We start from the raw sequence: 24,186 nt of genomic DNA on the forward strand, positions 1-24,186 counted from the left end.
GGGGCCCGCTCAGATCTTTAATTCCCTGTCAATACACAGGGACCATGCTGGTGGAAGTGGAGTGATTTTTAAGTTGTTATGTGCTTCCCAGGGAAATTGTAGCTGTTTTCATTTTAAAACTTTTCATTTAAGCCCTGGTTCTGAGTGTAAAAAACAGCACTAGCTACAAGGAATTCATATTTTGTGATTTATTAGGAGTATTATTATGGTATCAGGAAAGGGTAGTTTTTTTGTTAAATATGTTTTTAAAAGGCTTGCTGCATTCTTAAGCATGATTTTATTATATCTTCAAGCGACTTTTTTCCCCCCTTGAAGAATATATCCGTGATTTATAATGTGCGCTCACTACCAGAGCTGGTTGTGAGCATAGTCTGTGGTGTTACATCATCCCCAGAGTGCTCTGCTACAGGCACCTCCAGGCGCCTAAGCATATTGCAAAAGCTGAGCTGTTAAGTTCTTTCCAGAAACCAGGACAGCCAGAGCCTAGCCGTACCTATGTCTAGTCACACGGTGGGGGGTGGGGGTCGAGGAGAAAAGGGTGTGTTTGGATGCACAGACCAAACTCTCTTGTCATTTGCAAAAAGGGAATGCTGGTCCAGAATGGAGAAGTGAATTCCCTAAAGTAAAGTGCACAGAGCACTACCTCTGTGTTGGCCCCTTGTCCATCCCACACGCCTTCCCTGTTCCTCCAAGCGCAAATGTTGTTTCACTCATCCAACCACATTATTGGTGCCTAGGGCTGGGACTTTCCTTAGGTCATGACTTGTTTTCATGTACCTCCTGGTGGAAGGGTCACAGCTAATTCAGCATTCCAGCCAGCATCTATTTGTTCAGACACTTGCCCCCACTAGCTAATATCCAGCAGAGAGTTTATTGGCATAATTTCTCCAGAAAAGAGGCTGGAAGACTTAGCAGTTCAAACTTAAGCATTTTTATCAACAGTCCCAGAGGGCCACCCTTTCCCTTCCCATCACCACCACCAACCCAATAAGGCTTTCATAATCATAGGAGATCAGGTTACATAGCAGCAACAGCACAGGCCAGATCAGCAGGCACATGAGACATTACTCAATCAACCTAGCAAGCAACCACTTGGAAGCCATCTTTGTTAAGGGCAAAATAAGAAGCTCACAAAGATACAGGAATGACTGGACTGTCTTGGTTCTTCTGAAGGAATGAAAAGTTGGGTACAAGAGATACTTTTCTTTTCTGTTTTCTCAGAAAACATGCAAAGAAAGGCTTCACAAACAACTTAGATCCCATCAGTATCTCCCAAACTTCCCTTTTCAAAGATGGCCATCCCTGCTGTCCGTTCGAAGGAGCACATGGCAGAATCTATTGGGTGTGGAGAGAGGTAGGCAGCAGGAGAGATATAGTTTTCCACAAAAGTTGTTAAATTTTTTTTTTCTTTATTGATGGGATTTAAAGTGCATATAACTGAAGGCAAAGTCCCAGGCCTAGAGAAAGATATGAGGCCTGAGGGAGAGGCTCAGAGAGTCTAAAGGCAGCCGAAGAGTACCCACCTAAAAAGGCCACTTGAGCTGCAAAAAACAAAAGAGCAAGGAGATAGAAAATGGGGACAAGGGAGGGGTTGGTTGGGAGAAAGGAGTTTGGGAGGAAGGAGAAGACAAAGACTAGTTCAGAAATTCTGCCAAAGGTCACTCGGAGGAGGCCCTTCCCACCCCAGCTATGAAAACACGGGCTGACCTCCAGGTCGGAACCCTCTCACAAGACCAGGACACAGCACCCTTGGGCCCCTCAGGTGGGGTAGCAGTGACGGGGCCTCTCCAAGCCTGATATGGTCTCCCCTGGAGAACTAATGTGAGTCTACGAGCCTACATCAATCCAGGGGAAGCAGCGGCTAACGACTGTGGTCTGGAGCCTACCCAGAGCCACCCTCCTGCCACCCCTCAGCGCAAGGTGTGTTTCCTTTGCTTCTGAATGTGGCCAGAGTTCCACTTACCCACACAGGCTGTGCCATCCTCATTGGGTTCATAGCCCCGATTGCATCTCTTATTGGTCCGGCACCTGTAGCTTCCATAGGTGTTGACACACACGGGCTTGTCTCGAGGGCACACGAATGGGAACTGGATGCACTCATTGGTGTCTGTGGGGCAAGGGGAGCCACTCACCAGGAAGTGTGGGCAGTGTGTCCTCGCTTAGGCAGACAGACGTCTGCCCACCTGCCCTGTGACCCTGGGCATGTCTTTTCTCCTTGCTGGGCCTGCCTTGCTTCTTCAGCGCCCTTGGGTAGCTCCTCCTATCCTTGACCTGTGCATATTGGTGGAGCTCAGGCTTGGTCCTGGGTCTTTTCTCACACTACGCTTTTTCTAGATAAGCTGTTCATATGTGGATGAATGTGAATTTCCTGCCTCCAGCCATAACCTCTCCTCTGGGCTCCAAGATCATGAATCCAATCACCAATGATCTACAGGGCAGTTTCACCTGGATGTCTAATACACACCTCAGACGGGACTCTGATTTCCCTCAGCCCTTAAGCCTCTTCTGTCCTGTTTCCATCTTCCACGGCTCCATCAATGTCGCCACTAAGTGCTGAGCCACACCAGCCGAAATCAGAGGCATCTCCGGCCCTCCCCTTTCCTCACCCCTGGGTGCCATCCCCCAGCAGGCCCTATCCACTCTGCCCCACAGCACACTTCTCATCTGTCTGCCTTCCTCATTCTGCCACCACCCTAAGCCCAGCCCCCACGGTCTCTTGCCTGGATTTCTGCAGCGGTTGCCTTACTGGCCTCCTGGCTTCCACGTTTCCCTCCAATCCGGCCTGCAATTCAGCAGCCAGAGTGATCTTTTAAAAATGTGAATCGCTTCAGGTCCCTCTCTTGCTTAGCTTCTGAGGGCCTAAGAGCAAAGTCCAGACTCCTTCCTGGAGCCTCAAGCCCCTCCTTGACCTATGCTACCTAACCCCTCCGCCTCACCTCACCTCAGCGGCAACAGCACCTGTGACACTCAGCCCTGTGGCGATCCCAAGCCCTTTTGCCTTTGTTCTTCCTCTGCTAGGCAAGCTTTCCCTTCGGCTCTTTCGGGAGCTGTTCCTTCTACTCCTTGTGGTCTCTGCTTAAAAGTCCCTTCACCAGTGGCACTTTCTGACTTCTCTGCCCAGAGTCCCTGGACAGCAACTTTCTGACAGGGTTCTTAACCCTTTTCCTGCACTGTGTAGTTCTGTGTTTGAGGTCTGGCCCCCTCTACTAGGATGCAGACCCCTCTGGTGAGATACCAGGCTGCATCCCCAGAGCTTGTCATGGTGCTTCGTACCATGTAGAGGCTTGCTGGGTGACAGAAAGGAGGACTGTGCTAGGTCAAAGGGTCCTCGCAGCTGCTAGAGAAGACTCCGAGGTTTCACATGCCTGTGCTGTCCATTTAGCATGGCTAGGGTGGAAACAGGGACCATAAGGGGGAGTCATGTCTTCCTCCAGCTATCCTAACCCCTAATTCCTATACTTCCTCATTCTGTAGTCCTGTGCCTAGGCTGCATTCCCCATGGGCACACTGACTCCCTTTTCTGTGGCTGTCCTACTCGTCATCCCTCAGGTCTCAGACTGACCTCAATTTCTCTAGGCTGCCTTCTGGGATCTACCCCAGATAGCTTAACACCTCCCTTGGTGCTTCCCTGCTCATTCCATCCCCGGCCCCACATATGGTCCTTAGCTGTTCATATGTGGCTTTGAGCTCCACAAGAGTGGAGCTGTGTCTAGTTTTCTCTGGGTCTAGGGAAGAAAGAATCCTTACCCTAAGGCCTCACTGCAAGTCCTCAGGATGTAAGGCTTTGGGCTGGACATCCTCTGGACAATGGACTACTAGACTGTCCCCTCCATAGTGTATTATTATTAAGTCATGAGACCCTTGCTGAGATAGCATCTGGAAGCTACCAGCCTCCCCTATGCTGTTCTGGGATGCAGTCTCTTCTTTGCACTCTGACCACATTCCACACCCTGTAGTGCCCAAACGCCTTCCATGCTCAGCTCCTCCTCCATCTGTCCGTCTGTCTGTCTGTCAGCCCCCCCATTGGCTGCTCCTCAGGCGGGATGAATGATGTTTCTGCTCTGCCTCTGCCAGGGTGAAGCTTATCCATCACGGTCTCGGTGCCTGTGTGACAGTGTGCGCGGTCCCCAGGTTTGTTCTGATATTTGTGGCAGGCAGGCACTGCCAACGCCCAGCAATGAAGTGACTCAGCCTGCAGTTGCTAGTGTCACTCTTACCTTGGTGAGTCACGGGGTTGGCTTTCCTGGCTTCTGCAGCCCGAAGGACCAACGGCACCTTTCTCTCTCTGTCTTTCTAACCCCTGTCTGCATCTTGGGCCTTGGCAGGTCCCCAGGAAGATCCCAGCCTCTGCCCCATCCTCTGGTGCCTATGGCAACTCACCCATGCAATGGCCATTGTCCTGCTGGGAGAATCCTTGGCCGCACTGCAAGGTGGGCAGAAGCAGAGACACTTGTGAGTTGAGAGGCCTCATCTCAGTCCCCTCCCAGTCACAGTCACAGAGCAGCTGTCACCCTGATTGCAGCATGAGAGATGCTTTCAGCCTGGGCCTGAGGAGAGCCCCTCCCTCTTATTCTAGCCTTGCATTAAGAATGGAGAGAGATGGGGACTTTGGAGAGCAAGAACAGATGTAATTCCGACTCTCCCTGTACTTGAGATCTATGCACCTGAGACCTGAAACAGGACGAGAGCTGTACCCTCAAAAGTCTCCAGAACCTGGTATATGGTCTGAGCCTCATCCAAGAATAATTGGCGCCTTTTCAGGTATTTGGAGAATACTACAAGGGAACAGGAGACTAGGGATCAGTTCTCAATACAGTATATGTATATGTAGCCTTAGCTGGCTTTGGGTTCACTCTTTGGGCCCCCGGTTTCCTCCTCTGTAAAATGGATTCAAAACCCATTGCCCTGCTAAGCCTCCAGGATTCTGTGAGAAGCCGAAAAGATGTGGGTATGGCGTGTTGCAAAATGACAAATGGAGCTATCATCTGAAGCCTGTCTTTTGCTGAGACCATCTCCATCATTTCAGAGGGCAAGACTACAGATTTATCCCAAGGATCATGGTTGGTGCCTGCTTTTCTTTTTCTTTTTGACTATGCTACTCGGAGGCCTCTGCCCACCTCTAGTAGGGCTGTGTCCTGAGGTTTGTCTTCGTCTCGAGGGTAGAGGATCTCCAACACTGAGTTCATCTCCCCGCTTGCCACGCTGCGGCTCGCCATCTTGCCATCTGGCCACGTCACCTCCACGCTGCTGGCTTCATCCCTTCCTGTGGTAGCAAGGGGAGGGGTCAGGGGCAGAGAAGAGAGGGCCTCTTGGAGTGCCCCCACAAATAAATTAACAAAGGTAGTATCTAATGAAGCACTCTCCGAAGGGCTGTGGGAATGAGTAAGAGAGAGGTGAAGAGACTCTTCCTTGGGCCATACTGTCCAGGCGACCATCCTGTAGTAATGGAAAAGCCCACTGTCTACTCTGTCCAGTGCACTAGCCACATGCAGGAGGAGATCAACTCAGTTTAGCATTTTACTCAATTTAAATTCATTTTCAATGCAACAGCTGCAGGATGCTAGGAGTTAACCAGATTGGATAACTTTCATTCTAGGCAACAGAACAGGCAGCGGGAGGCTCAGTTTGGGGAGCTGTAAGGCTTGGTGGTGAGCATGTTGACTTCAGAGGCAGGGGTTCAAATCCTGGCTCTGTCACTTGCTTGAATATGCTGAAAGAACATGATGGAGCAGGTGGCTGGAAGTCCTGGGGACAAACCCTAGCTCTACAGCCAACTGTGTGACCTTCTGAGCATGGCTCATATTTCTATTTATGGGGCTCTGCTAGGAGCCTTTTTTTTTTTTTTTTTTTTTTTTTTTGGTCACTGGGAATGTCCCCTCATGGGTTTCCCATTCCATCTAGAAGGCAGACAAGCAGGTGAACAAATCATGGCAGATATAGACATGCTTTGAGAAGAAGGAAAAGGAGAATGTTGAGGGAAAGACCTGGGGGGCAGGCTGAGGTCCTGTTCAGTGGTCAGGGACAAACTCCTTGGGAGGAGGCACTTGAGCTGAGCTGTAAATAAAGATCCAGGAAAGATAAGGGTAGAGGGTGCCCGAGGATGGCTGCTACAGGTCTGAGATGGTGTCTTCTGTAAGCTCAGACAATGTCCTGTGGGAATCCAGCACACATATCCCTAGAGCAGCATGGCAGAAGCAGGTTGGGAAGGTTGCTCAGGTTTTCAGGCATTGCCCGCATGGGGAGGCAGGCTAGCCTTGTGGCAAGGTCTGGCTAGTACTCATTTACCCGCCCCTCCCTGATGTACAGGGAGAGAGAGCCTGGTGTAGAGCCACATGCCCCGGTGCGGGCTGCAAATTTGAGTCTATGAATATTCCTCAACTCTTTGAGTTATTTGTGGCTTCAGTAAGACTGTAAAATGTATTCATGAAGCTGTTCTGTTGGCTTAGGTGAGAAATACTTGCTTTTGTCTCCTTTTTTTTTTAATGGAAAATGTTTGCTTTTCACATGTGCCACTAATTTGGGCACAGCACACCCTAAAAATGCCAAACTTCATGGACCTCACGATTCCACTTCAAAACAGAAAGTCTATACTTGTCCCCCTTCAGTCCCTCCCCCACACCCGCTCTAGGAGTTGGGAGAATGACAGTGGGGCCTGCTGAAAAGCTTCCTCTGACTAGATCGGTGGTTCTCAAACTGTGGGTTGAGCCCCCTGCGGAGGTCAAACAACCCTTTCACAGGGGTTGCCAGAGACCATTGGGGAACACAGACATTTGCATTCTGATCTATAACAGTAGGAAAATTACAGTTATGAGGTAGCACTGAAAATAATTCTGTGGTTAGGGGTCACCACACCATTAGGAAGTGTATTAAAGGTTCACAGCACTAGGAAGGTTGAGAACCACCGGCCTAGATGAAGCAAAACCAAGAAAAGAAACTTGAGCCCGGGGATCTATGGGAGGAGCTGCGGGTACGAGGCCTGTCCTCTGATACCTTCCCATGACTGTCCCTGAAATCTTCCCGGCACTGCCTGTCTTCCCTTATAATCTAAGAAAGGCGAGCGGGTTTCTTCAACCCTCGGTTTCTTCGGAATTTGGGTGAGCTGGCTGAAAGCCCCTCTGCCGTGGGCAGTACAGCCTTTCCCCTGGAATATGAACACTGCTCCACTGACCGCCTATTACCCCTGTCAGCACTCTTATCAGCAGCAGCTCTTAGACGGGGCAGTGACACCCCAGCACGTCCAGACCAGGCCAAACGCTTCATGGTGTTACCACATCAGCTCCTGCACCTTCAGGCGAACGGAAGACACTCTCTGAAATCTTCACTTTAGAGAACGAACACCAAGACTTGGAGAGATCAGGGAAATTGCTCAGTCACCCATCCAAGGCCCGTGTGACCTCAGAGCCCCTTCTCTGCTCCACCCTTGTTATACTGTCTCTCCTGAGTGACCATCATGTATCAAATGTTGGGCAGGGATCTAGGACTCAGCCTTGAACAGAAAGGACCTAAGCCAAGTTGGGGAGTGCTGATTGCCGTGGGAGCAAGGAACACAATGCTATCACAACAAGTGAGGAAGGTGTGACAGGTTGGTGCCACAAGGTGGGAGGTGACTTGTGGGTGTCTGAGGTAGGGCTGGGATCTGGCTCCTGTCCTTGGACAGGCAGATAGGTCCCGCAGCTTTAGGCCGCCGGTCTGAAGGGCCAGACTCCTGGCTTCTGAGGCAGCCTCTCTGCCAGGCCTCTGTGGAGGGAGGGGTCTGCCTACGAGGGGCCATTACCCAGCAGAGACATAGGTCAGGAACAGCAGGGAGTTGCCTCTGGCAGCTCTGAAAGGACAAAGGCCAGGGAGCCACATGGAATTGTGCTCTTCAGAATTACAAGCAAAACAGATGGTGGGAATACAGTTGGTGGAATATTTTTGCACTTTAATAAAGGCATTTTTATGTGGGCCACTGAATTTTCCTTCCCTAAATGAGCACCAGCCGGTTTGGAGGCAGCTTGGAGTCACTTACAAACAATTAACTGAAAGGAAGGTGTGTGTGTGTGTGTGTGTGTGTGTGTGTGTGTGTGTGTGTGTGTACGCACGTGTGCCAAGGTGGGGATGGTACCAATTCGTGGGGTTGGGAGAACTTGAGTGGGTGACGGCAGTGGGGGCACACAGGGGCCAAGCGGGTTGGCAGTACTTGTTCTTATTTGCTGGGTTTGGCTGTGCGCTAGCAGTCGGAAAGGCAGAGGCAGCTCCGTGGGGGGCTGGGTGGGCAGCGTTCAACACTATAAACAGAAAGGCTTATTTATGAAGCCAGCAGGTGGTCTGCACCCAAGAGGGGCAGGGACAAGCCAGGGCAGCTGTGCAGGAACTGCAGCATGTGGGGAGGAAGGATTCTGGGGTGAGGTCCCTGGAGTGAGGGCAGGGTCAGCTGAGGAGGAACAAGACCCAGAATGCCCTGTATGGCTGAGTGCAGTCCTCAGGGGACCCCTGGAGATCAAGGCTATGAAAGGTCCCTGAAATTTGTATGTGTGTGTGTGTGTGTGTGTGTGTGTGTGTTTCCCCTGCCTCGTGCAGCACAGCTCAGGTTTCTAGGGAGGGAAGTGAGAACACATGCGAGGGTTTGAGTCTTCTGTCCTTACTGTTCTCGAACAGACCTAGTAAAGCCTGGGGCAGGCGGGTGTGCCAGGTGCGGCGGGAAGGGCTGCGGTTGTACGAACACCTGAGTACTCACCTGTGTTCACACACCAACACCAGCTCACCACACCCTTCGACACCCTTCGGCAATGTCAGAAGGAAGCAGCGGGGAGTGATTCACGGGGTGAGGACCTTGAAGGGGGAGGGCTGCTTAGGCTGGGCCAGAACTGTGTGCCTACCTTAAGGAGGGCTTCTTGCGGCCCCTTCTCCTCCAGATCTGGCCCCTGGACACAGCCTCACCCCCTACCTCACAGTCATACAGAATCCTTTCTTGAATACATGTTCTAGACTGCGCCCTTCTTGCCCCCAGCTCCTCAGAACTGGAAGCAATCTGGCTGTCCATCAATGGGGGACTTGGTAAATAAATTATGAATGCTGCCACACACTGAAACACTCTGAGGCGCTGGAGGGAAATAAAAGAAATGCCTAGATGAGGAGGGATGGCCAGGCTTCCACTGTTTAGGGGAATAAAGAACAAGCGGAGGAAGTATCATCATTTTTGTTTTTAGAAAAAAACAAAACAAAACAAAAAACCAAATCTAAGTCGTATGTATAGTTACAAATGTGGCCCTGTGTGTATTGTGGAATAAGGGCTTATCCAAGCCTGGCTGTTTGTTGTCCTCCTCATCCCTAACCTCCTCTCCCCGCCTGGCATTTTCTTTCCTTGTAGCGCCTAACACAATCTTAACACGGTCTATTTCACCTATTTATTCTGTTCATCACGTATTCCGTGCTTCTTACCTTCCCACTAGAATACAGGGGTGCTCAAGGCAAGACCTGTGACATCAGTTACTGTTGGACACCCAGTAGGACTTCAGTGAACATGTACTGAATGAGTCAATCAAATGGTGCTGGGGTGAATGAGGAATTATTTTTATTATTTTTATTTTTTACTTAATATTCCAAGCACTGTGATGAGATTGTGGGTGATTTTTACTTCTTTTTATGATCTGTTGTCTCGTTTTTCCTATAATCAATACACATTGTTCTCACAATCAAGAGAAATTTTTAAAGAGGCCTCTAAGAACAAGCGCGGTGGGGAGTTGCTGCTCTGTACACATCCTCTCACTCTGGCTTTCCTGGACTCGGCAGGGACGCCGCCTCTGTCCACCATGCCCTCTCCAGCCTCCTTTGAAAACCCCACGGAGCTCAGTCCCCACTTTCCAGGCTCTGCTCCTGTATCTCCAATTGAATACTCCCACCACTGGGCCTTGGTTCAAGCTAGCCTGGCTTCCAGAATGTTCTTAGCTCTGTCCCTGCCTTCCAAGTTCCATTGTCTTGCTAGCCCCTTCCAGTTCTCTCCTTTGCACACCGCCCAGGGCTGGCTTGATTCCACTTGCTCCATCACCTCAAAGTGCCACGTCAGTGCGTCAGTGCGTGGTGCGTCAGTGGAGGGAGCGTCCAAGTCAGCCTTGCACACGACTTCCTGAGTTTACCCAGCAGCCCAGGAGCCTTTCTTCCTGTCTCTTTCCTTAAGTTTCTGCCTCTCTTGCATTCGGCTTCTGCTCGATTTCTCTTCCCTTGTTCTTTTTTCCTCAGTCATTCCCAAACCTAGTTTCCCCACTGTCTTCCCGCCCTACCAGCTCTGCCCTGTTGCTGGCTTCCCCATCATTCAGGAAGGACAACTCTGTGCTTAGTCCATAAAGAACCTGCTGGAATTCCAAGGGGCTCTGAAGAAGCAGGGATGGAGCTGGCTGGTCTCCCTGTTCAGGCTTGTGGTCTGATCCCTGGAATTGCTCTGATGTCTGAGACTACTGTTCTCAGGCAACTGGCCAAGGGTTTGTTCCTGAGAGTAGGCCTCTTAGCGTCCTTCTGGGAAGGGAGCCCTACAAAAGAGGAGCCTGATGGGGGCAGGGTGGGGAACTCTTGCAGCAATTTGGTTCAGACCAAGAGCAAATCCCATTCTTTGCACTGTATCAAGGGTTGGCATCAGGAGGGGCCCGGCCAGGTGCAGTGTATGTAGCTCCTGAGCACGCTGGATCACAACAAATGAGCCTATGAGCTGCCCAGGCAAGGAAGCAGACTCTTCTGGCGTTGACAGATTCTGAACAGCGAAAGGACCCAAATACACATCTCAAAAGAACAAAGACAGTCTGCAGGGCGTGGGGCCAGACGACCTTAGCCCAGCTCCTGCTCTCTCTGCTGGCTCTGCGAGCCTCAGTTTCCTTTTTTGTCCGGTGGAGCAGAGCTGACATCTAGCTTGATAAACATTTCGCTTTTGATACAGTGGCCACCTTGGTGCTTGAACGGCCTTCCCAGAAGCTGAGGGGATATACTTGTCAGGAAGAAAGAGGCAGAGAAGCCACAGGAGGTGGAGTCGCAGAGCCCAGAAACTCAGTGTCTAAGCACGGCTCCACAGCCAGCCCTTCCCTACTGCCAGGAGCTGTGAACTGGGTGAGTGTGTTTATCCTTAATCTCAGTTTTCTGGCCTGTAAGGTGCGGACTATGGTTCATAATTCATCAGATTCCCAGGAGAACTGATGAAGAATTTAGGCCAAGCCCTGCACACTCGAAACACTCTGTAGGTGTCAGCTGCTGTTAGTTTGCAAGATGGGGGAACTCCATGTTTTAAAAGTCAGCTTGTACCTTTAGGGCCAGCATAGCAAATGGCTGCCTTAGGAGTGACAGATGCCCCTGGCTCAGGCTAACCCATCCACGCTCAATAGCCCGGGGACATGCTCATATAACCAGGCCCTGGGTCCCCTAAATATTTACTGCTTCTTTCTCAGACTACATAAATATTATGTGTTCCCTATAAAAACCAGAATGCGCACACATATACTAGAACATATGGTGGAAAATACACACCAGAGTTTCAGGCAGGCCTGGGTTTGAGTCCCAGCCCTGCCATTTGAGAATCATGAGCTCGTGGGCACGCTTCCTCTAACATTCGGACCCATAGTTTCCTCATTTGCAAGATGGAGCTAATGATGCCCACCCAGGGGTACTCAGGAGGATCAAATCATGAGAACTGAGTGCCCCGCACTATGCCCACAAGTGGCAGGCAGGCCCTGTAGTAAACTATCCGCGCAGACAGAAGAGCTGCGCATGCTCTTTGCGGTTCCTTTATTTTTCTGTGCACGTATGATGATGCGTGCTTAGTATTAATGCTGGTATATACTTATCGATTAGAGAACATGTTGTCTAATCTTTCTATATTAAGATCATATCACCTCCTGAGGTGCTAACACACGGGAAAGCATCTGGTCAGAGCCTGGGAATTTTTGACTCAAAATGCTTTAACTCCTGCTCGCCTCTTCCACAGTGCTCCTCAGTCTTTTCCCCATTAATTGTAATCCCTGTGTACTCCCTGAAGATTTTTCACATACCCCCCTCACCTCCATGCTTTTAAAAAACAGTTTATTGAAATAACTGGAGATGCCTCAGGTTGTGAGGAGAGGGGTTTGTATACACGGTTGCCCCAGTGGTTATGGCTTGCTTTGTGATTGTACCACATTGAAATCAGCCCATTTGCCACGGGAAAAGGCGTGTGGACAGGTCTCCGCCATGAATTGCACATTAGATTCACATAGCCACTGCCACTGAGGCACTTACTGCCCATCACTTGGACATACCCCTTCTGGGCACCTGCCCTTCACCATCTTCAGCCTGGAGCTGCCAGTCTTCAGCTCTCTGATGTTGTCAGTTTGGGAAGATGGCTTTGGAGATAAGATCTCTTTACTCAGCAAACACCTCTTACTGCCGGATCACATCCTGTAGCATTTGTGTACCACCGAGTGCTGAGCCATTAGCCATTAACCATTGACCAAAGGACACATGCATAGTTTCTGTTTCTGTTCTGTTTTTTTTTTTTTTTTTTTTTCGAGAGAGGGTTTCTCTGTGTATCCCTGGCTGGCCTGAAACTTACTCTGTAGGCCAGGCTGACCTCAAATTCAGAGATCCGCCTGCCTCTGCCTCCCCAGTTCTGGGATTAAAGGTGTGTGCCACCACCACCTGGACATTGTTTCTGTCCCCCCCTTCCCGCACAAGCATAACGGTATTATGAATAACAGTGCAGAGATCTTTGTGAGTCTACTTTTCACACATAGTTAGGGATAGTATGACTCCTCCCCTCCCAACTTCTGATGATGGCATTTGTAATTTTTTTTACTTCATTAGGATGTGGAAAACAAGAGATATTCAAGTAGACACTGAACCTAGGACCTTGAATGTGTGTGTTTGTGTGTGTTTCCTGTACCAGCAATATACATTATGGTCCTCTCTTGGGACACTGGGCAGTGGTGGATAGTCATGAAGGGAACGGCGGACACTGCACTATACCATGCTGCTCAGTGAGGACATGTCCTTGGTATGCTCAATGCCTTTTCAACTCAAGATCTTTTAACTTACCTTGGATGGAACCCCAGTACAGATCAAGGAGCGCCTGGAACAGTTGGCTCATACCTAATAGTTTTCTTTTTAAAAAAGAATCTACCAAACAGGCCAGTGCAATGCCTCAGCAGGAAGAGGCACTTGCCATGGAAGCCTGGTGACCTGATTTTAATCCATGAATGCCCTTCCCCCCAAGAATAACAATGAATACAAAACTAAAAACGTGATCTACCAAAGCATTTTCAGAATGGGAGCTTATGTCCTCCAGCAGTGAGGAGCCAGCTTCTCCTGTGTCTGGAAGCTGCCCAGCCCCTTGCGGCATGATTTTGGAGCTGTTCTAAAAGTTGTGTAGTGACAGCTCCAGGGGCATGCTGTTGACTGCATCTGTGATGCACGAGGTTGCTGCTTTTAGACATATAAAAGGGAAGGGTTTTCTTCTTTTAGAATCCCATCCTCCATCAAGATCCAGCCTTCACCCCATGGGGTGATTTTGTGCCCATTGAAAACTCAGGGCTCTAAGCCTTCCATCCGAAAAAGACATAAGACTTTGGGCAGCACCTTAAAGACTAGGTCAGCTCCTGAGAGGTCAGGGGGACAGCTGCTCTGGACATATTTGGTGGAGATCAGTGTGTGAACAAGGCTATGGCCTGGGCAGAATAACAAATGGAGAATGAAGTGCTCTCACCCCAAGGTGAACCAAGTCACCCCACCTCAGGGTGGGGGCCCTTGCAGGTGGGGGCAATCCATTGTACTGGCACAGTGAAGTTGCATTCCAAGATCCTAGGGGCTGGGGGTATGTGTGTCCCTGAATCACACAGCACAGTGTGAGGCTTAGTTGCAGAACTGCTACTGTTCCCATGGGCCCCGACTTACCCAGGCCAAAATGTGCCACAGGCTCCATCTCACACAGGTAGCCGGAGCCCCCATCAATGATCCGTAAGTGCGCCCCACTCTTCTTTGTGTAGAGTACAACCTTGGCGCCCCTGGCAAAGGCCCCAAACCGGGTGCGGGGTACCACACGCAACCAGTTGTTGCTGAAGCCCTGAAGGGAAGAAGATGGCAGGCATCAGCCAGGTTGGCATACAGCGGGGAGGCAGGAATGCTGGGAGGGCAGTAAGAGGAGGAGGAGAGTAGATGCAGAAGAGAAAAGGGAGAGGAATGTGGGCAAAGATTTCTGCAGGGGGGAGGGAAAGCCAAGAGGCCATGGGGCAAGGTTGGGGCCAGGAAGTTCCTGCAGCAAAGGGCTGAGCAAGGGATGCTCCTGGAAGTGGTACTTCCTGCTGGGAACCTATGTGCTTCCAGGTCAGAGGCTTTTTGTTCCTGTCATGCTGGCCACTGAGCCCAGGTTCCTGTTCCCTGATCCACACGTGGGTCCCTGGGAGCACAACCAGGCCGGAAACTAAGGACCCTGAGGTCAGTGCATACCTGATTACCCCGGAAGACAGATAGAGGCTGAGCCATGGACTCTCCATGTGACAAGATGAGGTCCAGCATCCCATCGCCATCGAAGTCCGTCACCACGCCCCCTACAAACAATGCACATTTCCCCTCTGGCCATCAGCCAATAGACTTAGGAGAAGAGGGCCTCAGGTGTGGTGACAGAGGCAGAAAGGAGCACAGTGCTGGGGCAGGAACAGGGTTCCTGGCCCATCTCTCTCCCAACCATCAACCAGCTCAAGACAGGCCTCCTTTTGGTCCTCTTTACAGGCCAAAGAGGCGAGAAAGGCAGACACTCCCATTTTGTGGATATCAAAACCCAGAAAATAAGGCAGTCACAGACCTGGGTCCTAGGACTCCTAGTCAAGTGCTCTTTGTTTGACACCGAGCTGATTGCCAGGAGGGGAAGGGTCAGACACAGGATGCCTGCCAGGGAGCAGAGGGGACACACCCCTCAGCCCTCCCATCTCTCTGCATGGCAAGGCAAGGGAGACTGCTGCCTCCCCAGCAGCCCTGAGGATGGGATGGTCCTCCCTGTCTTCTGCCTTCAGGCCCAGGCTCCCTTCCATTCTCATCGTACCCTTGGGTCTCAGCCCTCACAATTGCCCCTCTCTCCCCACGGGTATGGGCCGTGCTGAGCTGTGTGGTACAGCTGCAGCCTTCATGTGTCTTACCTGTACCCCGGCCCTCAGGCTCTAGGGCATCACCAGGATTGAGCTCCTCGATGAGAGGGTCCCCGTGCTCCCTGCGGATAACACTGTGGAGAGGACAGACTTGTTCCAACACGACCCTTATGGGCTCCCTAGACCTACTGGCCCAGTCACTCTGTCTGTCCCTGAAGCAGCCCCAAGACTCTGCTATGGATATCCACGGGATTTCTCTCTGCTCACAGACTCTGCCTTCACAACAGCAGTTCCCTTCTTGCGTTTTAATTTATGTTGGTAAACATTGATTTTTCCCTCTCTAATAGATGAATTATAGACAGCCTGGGGAGGGGCAGGTGATGGATGGAGAAGGGCAGAGGCACGGCTACCTTCAACTGACCTTCAAGCTCCTCCAAAGGGTGCTGGGCTCCATAGCTTCGGCTGTTCCCTAGGGTTCAACCCCATGAGGGTTCCCCCTCCTCAGCCCGCTCCCCCTCCACTGGCTGGCTGTTCTGCTAGACGCCATCCCTGCCGCCTCTGTCTTTATCGCTCTCCCGGCCTTTATCGTTTTGTGCCCATGTTAACTCTGCATGGGGCATCCTATCTCTCAGGCTGGTCTGGGAGCTCACTACAGGCTGGGACCTTGGATGATTCATCTCTGCTCCTCCCCACAGCATTGAACACAGGGCCTGGCTCCCAAGCAAGCTCCAAGCACATGTCTGTGGAGTGCTGGGTTGAATTCCAGAGGCAAACAGGAATACTCCCTTTGTCTTGGGAGACTGCTTCTCCATATTTGGAACACTCCGTCCTGCCCCTCAGCCCTTACTTCTGAGACTGCTCCCCTTGTCTTGCTGTCTTACTATCCAAGAAGAGAGCAGTGTGTGGCTGACGGTGGTGCGAGCTTTCCTCCCTAGCTCCTCTCGCTTGTTGAATTCTGTAGCTATGGATCCTCTGCCCGAGCTGGGTGAAAAGCCTTGGGCAGGAGGAACTTGTTCTCCTCTCCCAATTGCACTGTCTGCTCAAACCCAAGAGGGGGTCTGTGTCCCAAGAGCTGGAGCCTGTGGTGACTGGAAGCAGACCACTGCAGAGGTTCAGGTACTTGCAGGGCTGTGCAGCTGCCCAGGAAGCACCCTCCATTCACCCAGGGCACCCAGGTTGTGCACGTTCATATGCACACGTGGGTGGCATACGGTGTACCTGGGAAGGGTGCTGTGCACAAGTACACATTCGCTCATCTGCTAGAGGTGTGCCCATTCAGCACATGTCCTTTGGACTCCCGGTGTGCGACGGGCTCTGCCTCGGCTGGGCAGAGATAAAGGGTGGTAAGAGGAGCAGGGGAATGGCCAGATTGGCCTTTCAGAAGATTTCTCTGTTGAACTAGAGACTAGGGGAGGGCTGGGGTGGGCACAGAATATCCCACAAGAGCAGAAAGTGGCGTGAGGAAACTTGAGAACAGACCAGAAATGTTTAGATGTGTGTGGGGGAGGCAGTTCACAGCCCAGTAGGCCCGAGAGAGCCCTTGCTTGCACGGACATTTCAGGCTCCCGTCGCTGGGGCTTCTGGTTTGGTGATACACTGCCTGAAGCATCATTAAAGGACCATGAGGCTTTGGGGCCCCAGTGCCTGGGCATGTGGCAGGAGAGACACTGAGTTCTAGGAACTGGCACAGTATGTGGTAAGGTGTGTGTGTGTGGGGGGGGGGGTGTTAAACTTTCAAGCTGCCAGTTGAGCAGTAGCTGCAGTTTCTAAGCTGTGTGCTCAGGACCCAGCCATCTGCCTCGGGGACTTGGGGCACAGCCGTGTTCCTAGACAGTAGCTTCTGTTGCCCCTGAGTGGAAGCCAGCATCGCCCCAGGGGGCAACCAAGCTGTCCATTGATAGCTCAGGGCCAGCCTCTCTTAGGCAGCATGGGAAACTGGGAGGTTGAAGTGGGCCAGGAAGGTGGACAGGCAGAAAGGTACCTGGGTTCTCGGGCCATAGAATCAGAGGCCTAGACAAGTCGGTGCTCAGGGGCCCCGGCAAGTGACACTTTATTAGCCAGAGAAGGAAGGCAGCGTCTCTGTTAACGAGCAATTGATCTTCTGCAATTAATCTAGAAGTTGTGAATAAGCTTTTTGCAAGGCACCTAATTAGTAAATCTGGTGCCTTCAGGGGGTGATTACATCCAGTCAGGATTGATGCTTGGTTAATAATTATATTTTAAAACATGCTTAGTCACAGCTTGCGCCTTTTATTAATAGTTGAGTCCCCCCTGAGAGAGGGAATAGAGACTTGGAGGGCCAAGCCGGTGACTTGACCCATTTCCTAGCCCCAACACCCTTGTTCCATCTCCCCACCCAACGTCTTAGTGGCGTCTCAGACCTTGTGAGGTTTGTCCCTGCAGTGCTCTTCAGATGTCTGTGTGGTGAGGATGGCCGTCCGCCTGCTGCTATTGCTAGGTGTATTGAATCCTGAGCCCCAGTCCTTGAATCTGAGGGAGGCCCTCAGGCTCTGCACAGAGCACCTTGGGAGATCCCTCCAGCCCCTGGGATGCTCAGGTGTTCAGGGACCCTCCGCTCTTCTCTCCATTCTCTATCATTAGCTGTCTCCTCCATCATTCCCCAAGAATGCTTTGAAGAGCACCCCTCCTCTGAGAAACACCTCTGAGAGATGTATCCCGTGGACAGGTCTATTTCGAACACTCTGTCGGTCTTTTGGAAAGTTGAAATGCTCAGAGGTTCTGTTATAGGTGCTCAGAAGTCTGCAGAATATAAGCCAGACTGTCTTTGCGTAACCCAGGCTTACCCCACAGACCTGACCCTGGAAGCCCTTCTACCTTGTGGAGTGGAGGTATGGGCCTATCTGCATCACCTCTTTTCTACTCACTTCCCAGCCTCAGCTGGGGCTGATGTTTTACCCGGCCTTTCCCTCTACCTTGCTTGGTCTCTGTTCTCCCCTCCTCCCTCTTTCTTAATCAAGGCCATCCTCCCCTGTGCCCCGGCACAGCCTCCCTGGCCCTTGGAAGCCCACCCTCTAATCGCACCCCCCACCTCGACCCGTATCCTGGGAATGGTACCGGAAGAGGCGATTAGCTGAGGAGCTCCTGTAGGCAATGTTGTTGAAGAAGACTTCCAGTTCCTGGTCATTATCAAAGTCAGCAGCGATAACGGTTCGGACAGGGGAGGGCATGGCAAACTTAGGCGAGGCAATGTCCTGGAGGAGAGAGTGCCGAAGGTCAGAAGGCAGGAGGGTGTCAGTGAGGGCCCACGCCCTCCACTGTGCCCCAGCGTCTCTATTGCACCCCCTCCGCTATGACCGGCAGTGGTGGCCCTTGGTGATCCTCCAACTTCAGACTGCCCGAAGAATAAGGAGGGCGGGGTGGCAACAGCTGCAGCTCACACTGGGAGCTCGAAGCTCGTTCCTGGTTTTCACGTCAGCATTCCACTTCACAGATGGGAAAACTGAGTCTCTGAGAGGGAGGGGGATTGTGAGTGATGGGCCCAGAGCCAGAGCTCCAGGCGGTAGATTCTGACAAGGCACCGGAGGACGGCACCGGAACCTACCTGCTTCTGAATCCAGGCTCTTGCACTGGCTAGCTGCTTGACCTCAGGGAGGTTAATCAACCCTTGGGGTGGATCTCACTGTGGCTAGCAGCCGCCTACACTGTGAGGCCTGCATATCAGGTGTGTGTCATGGAGTGATCAGGAGACAGATACCTGGCACTTTGTGTCCCCTCACCCATGTCATCTGTCCCAGGGAAAGCCAGATGCATCCATTAGCTGCATCTTTTGCTGCTTCTATTCCCTCATGTTTCTTGGGAGTCTTAGGATTTTATTTAAGACATGATTTGAAGGGGTTGTCACTATCACTTATTCCTACTCTGGACCCAAGACAGCCAAACTAGGAGCCCTCCCTTCAGGTGCCGGCAGTCTCGAGAGGGTCTGGCATAGGGTCCTAAGTATGGGATTTACTTCTGGAATAAAAGAAGAGCTGGGCAAATGGCCTTTTTTTTTTTTTTTTTTTTTGAGCAGAATACTCTCATTGTGGGTAGGCTGTCCCTTGAAGAGACTCAGTGGCTGTCCAAATCCCACTGCCTAGGTGAAGAGAGCTGGAAAGGGCCAAGCTGCTTCTCTGGGAGACCCGGCCTTCAGTCAGGCCCTGCCTTCCCCTCTCTCTATGGCCTGCTTTGGAGCCATAGAAAGGCTCTATTTTGGCCCAGCTGCAGAGATGCTTGCTCCTGGAGGCAGGGGAGGTTGACAGTCCTCATCAGCACGGTAATGAGGTTGATTAAGAGCCTGGCTGGCTGGTCAGGGTGGGCTGAGCAGGGTCTTCAGAGCTGGGGAACAAGGAGACCTGAGGATCTCTAACTCATTACTGCTCCATCGATCCTGTAAAAATGGAAACTTACACAGGCCCCCTGGGGTTGCCCCTCTGCATGCCTGGGCTTCGAGATAATCTATGTAAAGCTCTTATCAGGGATCCTGGCACGTGGGTGGCACGTGATAAACGAGACATTTGTTGTTATTGTTATTGTGCCGAGAGCTCCGCGCAGGGGCCTCAGAAGGCTGGCGTGTTCTCTAACCTCGGCACAGGACATCTGGAGCCAGATGATTCTTTATAGTGGGGCTGTTCTGTGCATTGAGAGATGTCTGCAGAAGGCTCTCTGGCTTTTGTCCTTTCCCAGTCAGGACAATCCAAAAACATTCTGAGGCATTGTCAGATATCCTGGGGGCAGGGAGGGCAAAATTGTTTCCGCTCTGTGTCTGGGCTAGAATGCCAGATAAAGAGGGAACTCAACTAGAACTCCCAGATCAAGGCCCTGAGTTCAAGGCAAGGATCCTCCTCTCCTGAGCAGATGGCCTGGAGTCTCAGCAGCGAAGGGGGCACCAAGACCACTGTGGGTGGGGCCTCTTCACTGTCCCACAAACTTTGGGAATCCTGGACAATTCTCTGCACCCACAAAGCTGGGAACACTGTAACTTCTCACATCCTGCTTATCGCTATTATTTGCCAAGTATTTCAAAAGCAGCCTCTTGATATCAGCCTTATCAAATCCATACTCTGACATCTGCTGAGAAAGTCCCAAACTTAAGCTTCTCACTGCCACCCGGTAGCCCTAGGGGAGAACACCTGTCTTTACATTCTGTTGACAGCTCAGGAAGGCGGACAGGGTGTGTGCGGTTATCCTGTCCTTTATCTGACGTTAGGGACTGCCTGGGTGAGCCCTGGCCTCAACTCCCTCTCCCATCATTCCATCCTGGGTCTGAACCTCAGCTGGAAGGCCCAGTTAGCAGCTGCAGGTGGGGTGTCCCAGGAGCCCTGAGGAACAGTGGTTGCCAATGAATGACTTTTCCTGACGGTGTTCTTGTGGGCTGCCTTGGAGGAGTCTGTTTCTCTGTGGCCACTGGTTTTCTGCCCTAGGCCTGAGGGTCTGCACAGTGCTCAGGTTGGTGTCCTTGGCACCTGAACATTGTCCCCCATAGCCTTCCTTGAGACCCCACCCCCAGCTCTCAAGAGCCTCAAGGCCTCCTGAGGCAGACTCCATCTCTCATGGTCTGCCTATATTCCGTGCAGCGCTGCTCTTACCCTAAATCGGACCTTCCCGTGAACACTCATCTGCAGATAGAGGCGGTGTGGGCCATTCCAGTTGCCGTAGACGATGTCTACTTTGCCGTCACGGTTGAAATCTGCCAGGGCCACACCTCGCCCATGCTGGTGAGGGTCATCTACGCCTGGGGAGGAGAGGAAGGAGCTTCAGGGCGCTCAACCTTGCAGGTTCTATAAGCAGTCACCTCCGGCAACAAGCGAAAGCGACTCTCACAGTCCCTTTCCTTCCTGGGAAGACGAGGAGCCACAGCTGAATCTTAGGCTTTCTTGCCACCTACTCACATGCTACCTGGTCTCAGCTCAGCACAGCATGGTCCAGGAGGAGAGTGATGGGCATTCTGGGGGACCAAAGCCTTTCCCACCCTTGTCACAAGGCCACAGGGAGACACACTGACCACACCCCCCCGTCGCTTAAGTCTCTCAAGGATTCACCAGTACTTTAGGTCAAGTTCAAATTTCTGCCTGGGGACTCATGGGCTCAGGCTTATTGCGCCCTCGCTTCTGGTCTTCCTTGTGTTTTACTGTCTTCTTGACTTACTGTGGTCACCACAGTCCTTCCATCCCTTAAGTGAACCAAGTTCTTCTGACATTCTGGATCTTTGTTCTAGCTGGCGCCTCCTCTCCAGGTGCTTTGCAGACCCCTAGAAACTTAACCCCTTAAGGAAGCCTTTCACGACCCGTGCATATAAAGCAGCCCACAAAACAAACCAGGCTCAAGAAAACAAACGCAGCTTTCTTTGCTTTTTTTTTTTTTTTCTGTGTGTTCTGTTTTTTTTATGTTTTTCTGAGGCAGGGTTTCTCTGTGTAGCCCTGGCTGTCCTGGGACTCGCTCTGTAGGCCAGGCTGGCTTCAAAGTCACAGAGATCCACCTGTCTCTGCCTCCCTGAGCTCTGGGATTAAAGGCTTTGTGCCATCACCACCTGGCAGCATGTTTTCTTGAATATGTGTATTCCAGGCACACACACACACACACACACACACACACACACACACACACACACACACACGCATGCACAAAACGCATACATATACACAAAACTTGACATGAAAATTGAAAGAGGACTATGAAGGAAGAGGCTGGGAGAAGTGAGTAAGAAAAGGCAGTAGAATATCGGTGACAAGAAAGGGACTCTTTGGAAAGGGAAGTAAGGGAACAGCAAAAAGGATGGCAGGAAGGCAGTGCGGAGGTGACTAAGAACAAGGCATAATGATACATGTATGAAGATGTCACAATGAAACTCATTGTTTTCTGTGCTAACTAAAAGGATTATTAAAAAGAGGAAATACGACTCCCTAGAGCAGCCCTTCCCACCTGCCCCCTCCTTTTATATCCTTTCCCTTTCTGGTGGTCACAGGAAGACTCTGCTCTTTGAGGGGTCTCCGTGCTTGGGTCTGGCCTCTCCCTCTGCCCCCCTCCCCTGAGGTCAGCCACGTCCCTGTGGTTCCTGTGTTCCTCTGTGCCTGTGGTTGCATGGCAGCATTTGGCAAGTGCTTGCTGAATGAATGAAGAGACATAAATAATCTGACAGCAGGCAGACTGGGGATGCTGGTGACAGCAGAGGAAACACAGCAACCATGACAGAGAACCCACAGCGGGCCTGTGAGAACAGGAAGGGAAGTGCCCCACCGCCCACTTTCACCATCCACAGAGGAGCCTGTCCTAGGGAAGACTGCAACGGGCACAGCCCGGAGACATGACCCCTCTTCCTGGGCGTAGGGCTGGATCACCCTGCTCCCAGCCCAGGTGCGGGGCTAAGCGAAGGACAAACAGATGCAGGCTGCCCTTGGATACAGGGTAGCGGAACAACAGGATAGAGGTGGTTAGCACAGGGCAGCTGCAAGCAAGCAAGGTGATCCTGAAAGTGGAAGTGTGGAGGAGGCAGTGGTAGGGGCTCTGGGAACCTTGGAGGTGAGGTGTTCTCAGGAGAAGGGAGGCCTGGGGTTGAGCAGTGATGAGAGACAAGTCAGAGACTCAGGCACTGCAGGGACTGGAGGCAGCCTCCAATCCCTAGGGCTGATATTTCATTAATTCTCTGCAAACTCCCTTGCCTAAGCGATGGGTTGGTGGCCTTCTGAGCTGGCCCATTTCTCTCCTATCTGTGAGGCACCTTGACAAGGAGCTGGTTCCTTTTCACAGGACTAAGCAGTGCCAGGCTGCATTTCACAGCGGCATCTGTTTGGGTGATGAATGCCCCCTTGACGTGTCTTGTTAAACCCCTGCAATCACTCTGACTTTCAATTACGGGGCTCGCACCTTGCATCTCCTCCTGCCTGATACCCTCTCCCTCTCCGACTTGTTCGCTCACCTCTGCTTCCATCTCCTTAACACCTTATCAAACCCCCTCAGTTTTCTGTGCTACCTCCTTCTCTCCATTCCGTGATTTCTCAGCAGCAAGACTGTCTGCTGCGGGAGTACAGCTCAGGTGGGGGAATGGGCCCAGAGAGCAGGCCAGATGACCACGCCATACCCTGCCAGGGCTGGGGCAAGGCTGCATGGTGACAGGCAACCAGCTGGGACAACTGGTGTTTTATCTGTGTGGGAGGTCAGGAGTCCCACAGATGGACACTATTGAGCAGGAAGCTGGGAGAGGAGATGCTCTTGCATCAGAGAGAAGAGATGGGCTCAGATTTGAGGCTTAGATGCTGCTGTCTGTAGAGCTGGTGGATTCAGACCTTCAGTGACTTCTTGCTTGTGCTCCAAGGATTCACTGAGGCCTTCATTCATTTTCAATATGGGAGGGGATGGGGAATGATGAAGGGGTTGAAGGGCACATACCGAATCCACAACCTTTTATAAAGTAGTCATTCTGTCATCACTTGGGTATCAAGAGCGGATAGTATAAGGCCCCAGGCCTTGTGAAGCACACAGACCAATCATGAGGGCAATGCAGAAACCTGAGAGAGACAGAGGCACATGCCAGGGGCAGGGGAAACATAGAGAAGGAATTTCTGCCAGACAGAGAAGTCAGAAAATGCTCCTCAGAGGTGACCCTGAGCAGAATGTTGAAGGGAACTTGGAAGTTGTATGGACAGAGAAGAGGGAGGGAAGTCCAGCAAAGGGAACGGTACATGCAAAGGTCCCGAGGCTGATGGGAGATAATCACAAAGGCAGGAAGGGGAGCAGAGCTGGAAGCCATGATGATGCTTTGGTTTGCATTTTATCTTGCTTCTTCTTATAGCTGTTCATGTAGAAACCTTTGTTTGTAGAGTGTTAGTTCCTTTCTTAAATGTGGGGTGGTCTCAGCCAGCCTTCCCCAGGTCAGCATTCCCAGATCCTAACACTAACCAGACACTTAACAAAGCTTCTTGACATGATTTTTGAGTTCTCCAAGAATGGGAGCCCATCCCTTTAATCTTAGCACTCAGGAGGCAGAGGCAGGAGGATCCCAGCCTGTTCTACAGAGTGAGTTCCAGGACAGCCAGGGCTATACAGAGAAACCTTGTCTCAAAAAGCCAAAGCCAAACCAACCAACCAACCAACCAACCAACCAACCAACCAACCAACCAAC

At 51.5% G+C, this 24,186-nt stretch overlaps 1 protein-coding gene across 2 annotated transcripts in view; it reads right to left on the bottom strand.

Moving 5' to 3' along the window:
* Positions 1-874: 874 nt before the first annotated feature.
* The window catches only part of Crtac1 (cartilage acidic protein 1), a 138,540-nt gene continuing 115,228 nt past the window's right edge, over positions 875-24,186 (bottom strand). Inside the window, exons 7-16 of one of the 2 annotated variants that reach the window (XM_055630017.1) lie at positions 20,657-20,802; positions 18,147-18,283; positions 15,123-15,205; positions 14,437-14,537; positions 13,885-14,053; positions 5,118-5,263; positions 4,381-4,423; positions 2,721-2,782; positions 1,964-2,107; positions 1,456-1,541 (exon numbers count right to left, since the gene is read on the bottom strand). In XM_055630017.1, the coding sequence (XP_055485992.1) occupies positions 1,524-1,541; positions 1,964-2,107; positions 2,721-2,782; positions 4,381-4,423; positions 5,118-5,263; positions 13,885-14,053; positions 14,437-14,537; positions 15,123-15,205; positions 18,147-18,283; positions 20,657-20,802 (1,049 nt within the window). In that variant the 3' untranslated portion in view covers positions 1,456-1,523. Of the gene's footprint in view, positions 1,542-1,963; positions 2,108-2,720; positions 2,783-4,380; positions 4,424-5,117; positions 5,264-13,884; positions 14,054-14,436; positions 14,538-15,122; positions 15,206-18,146; positions 18,284-20,656; positions 20,803-24,186 lie in introns of both variants that reach the window. The other variant, XM_055630016.1, reaches the window with a different exon arrangement.

Source organism: Psammomys obesus, unplaced genomic scaffold (genome assembly GCF_907164565.1).
Source record: "Psammomys obesus unplaced genomic scaffold, mPsaObe1.curated_primary_1811, whole genome shotgun sequence".
In the NCBI taxonomy this organism is placed as follows: domain Eukaryota; kingdom Metazoa; phylum Chordata; class Mammalia; order Rodentia; family Muridae; genus Psammomys; species Psammomys obesus.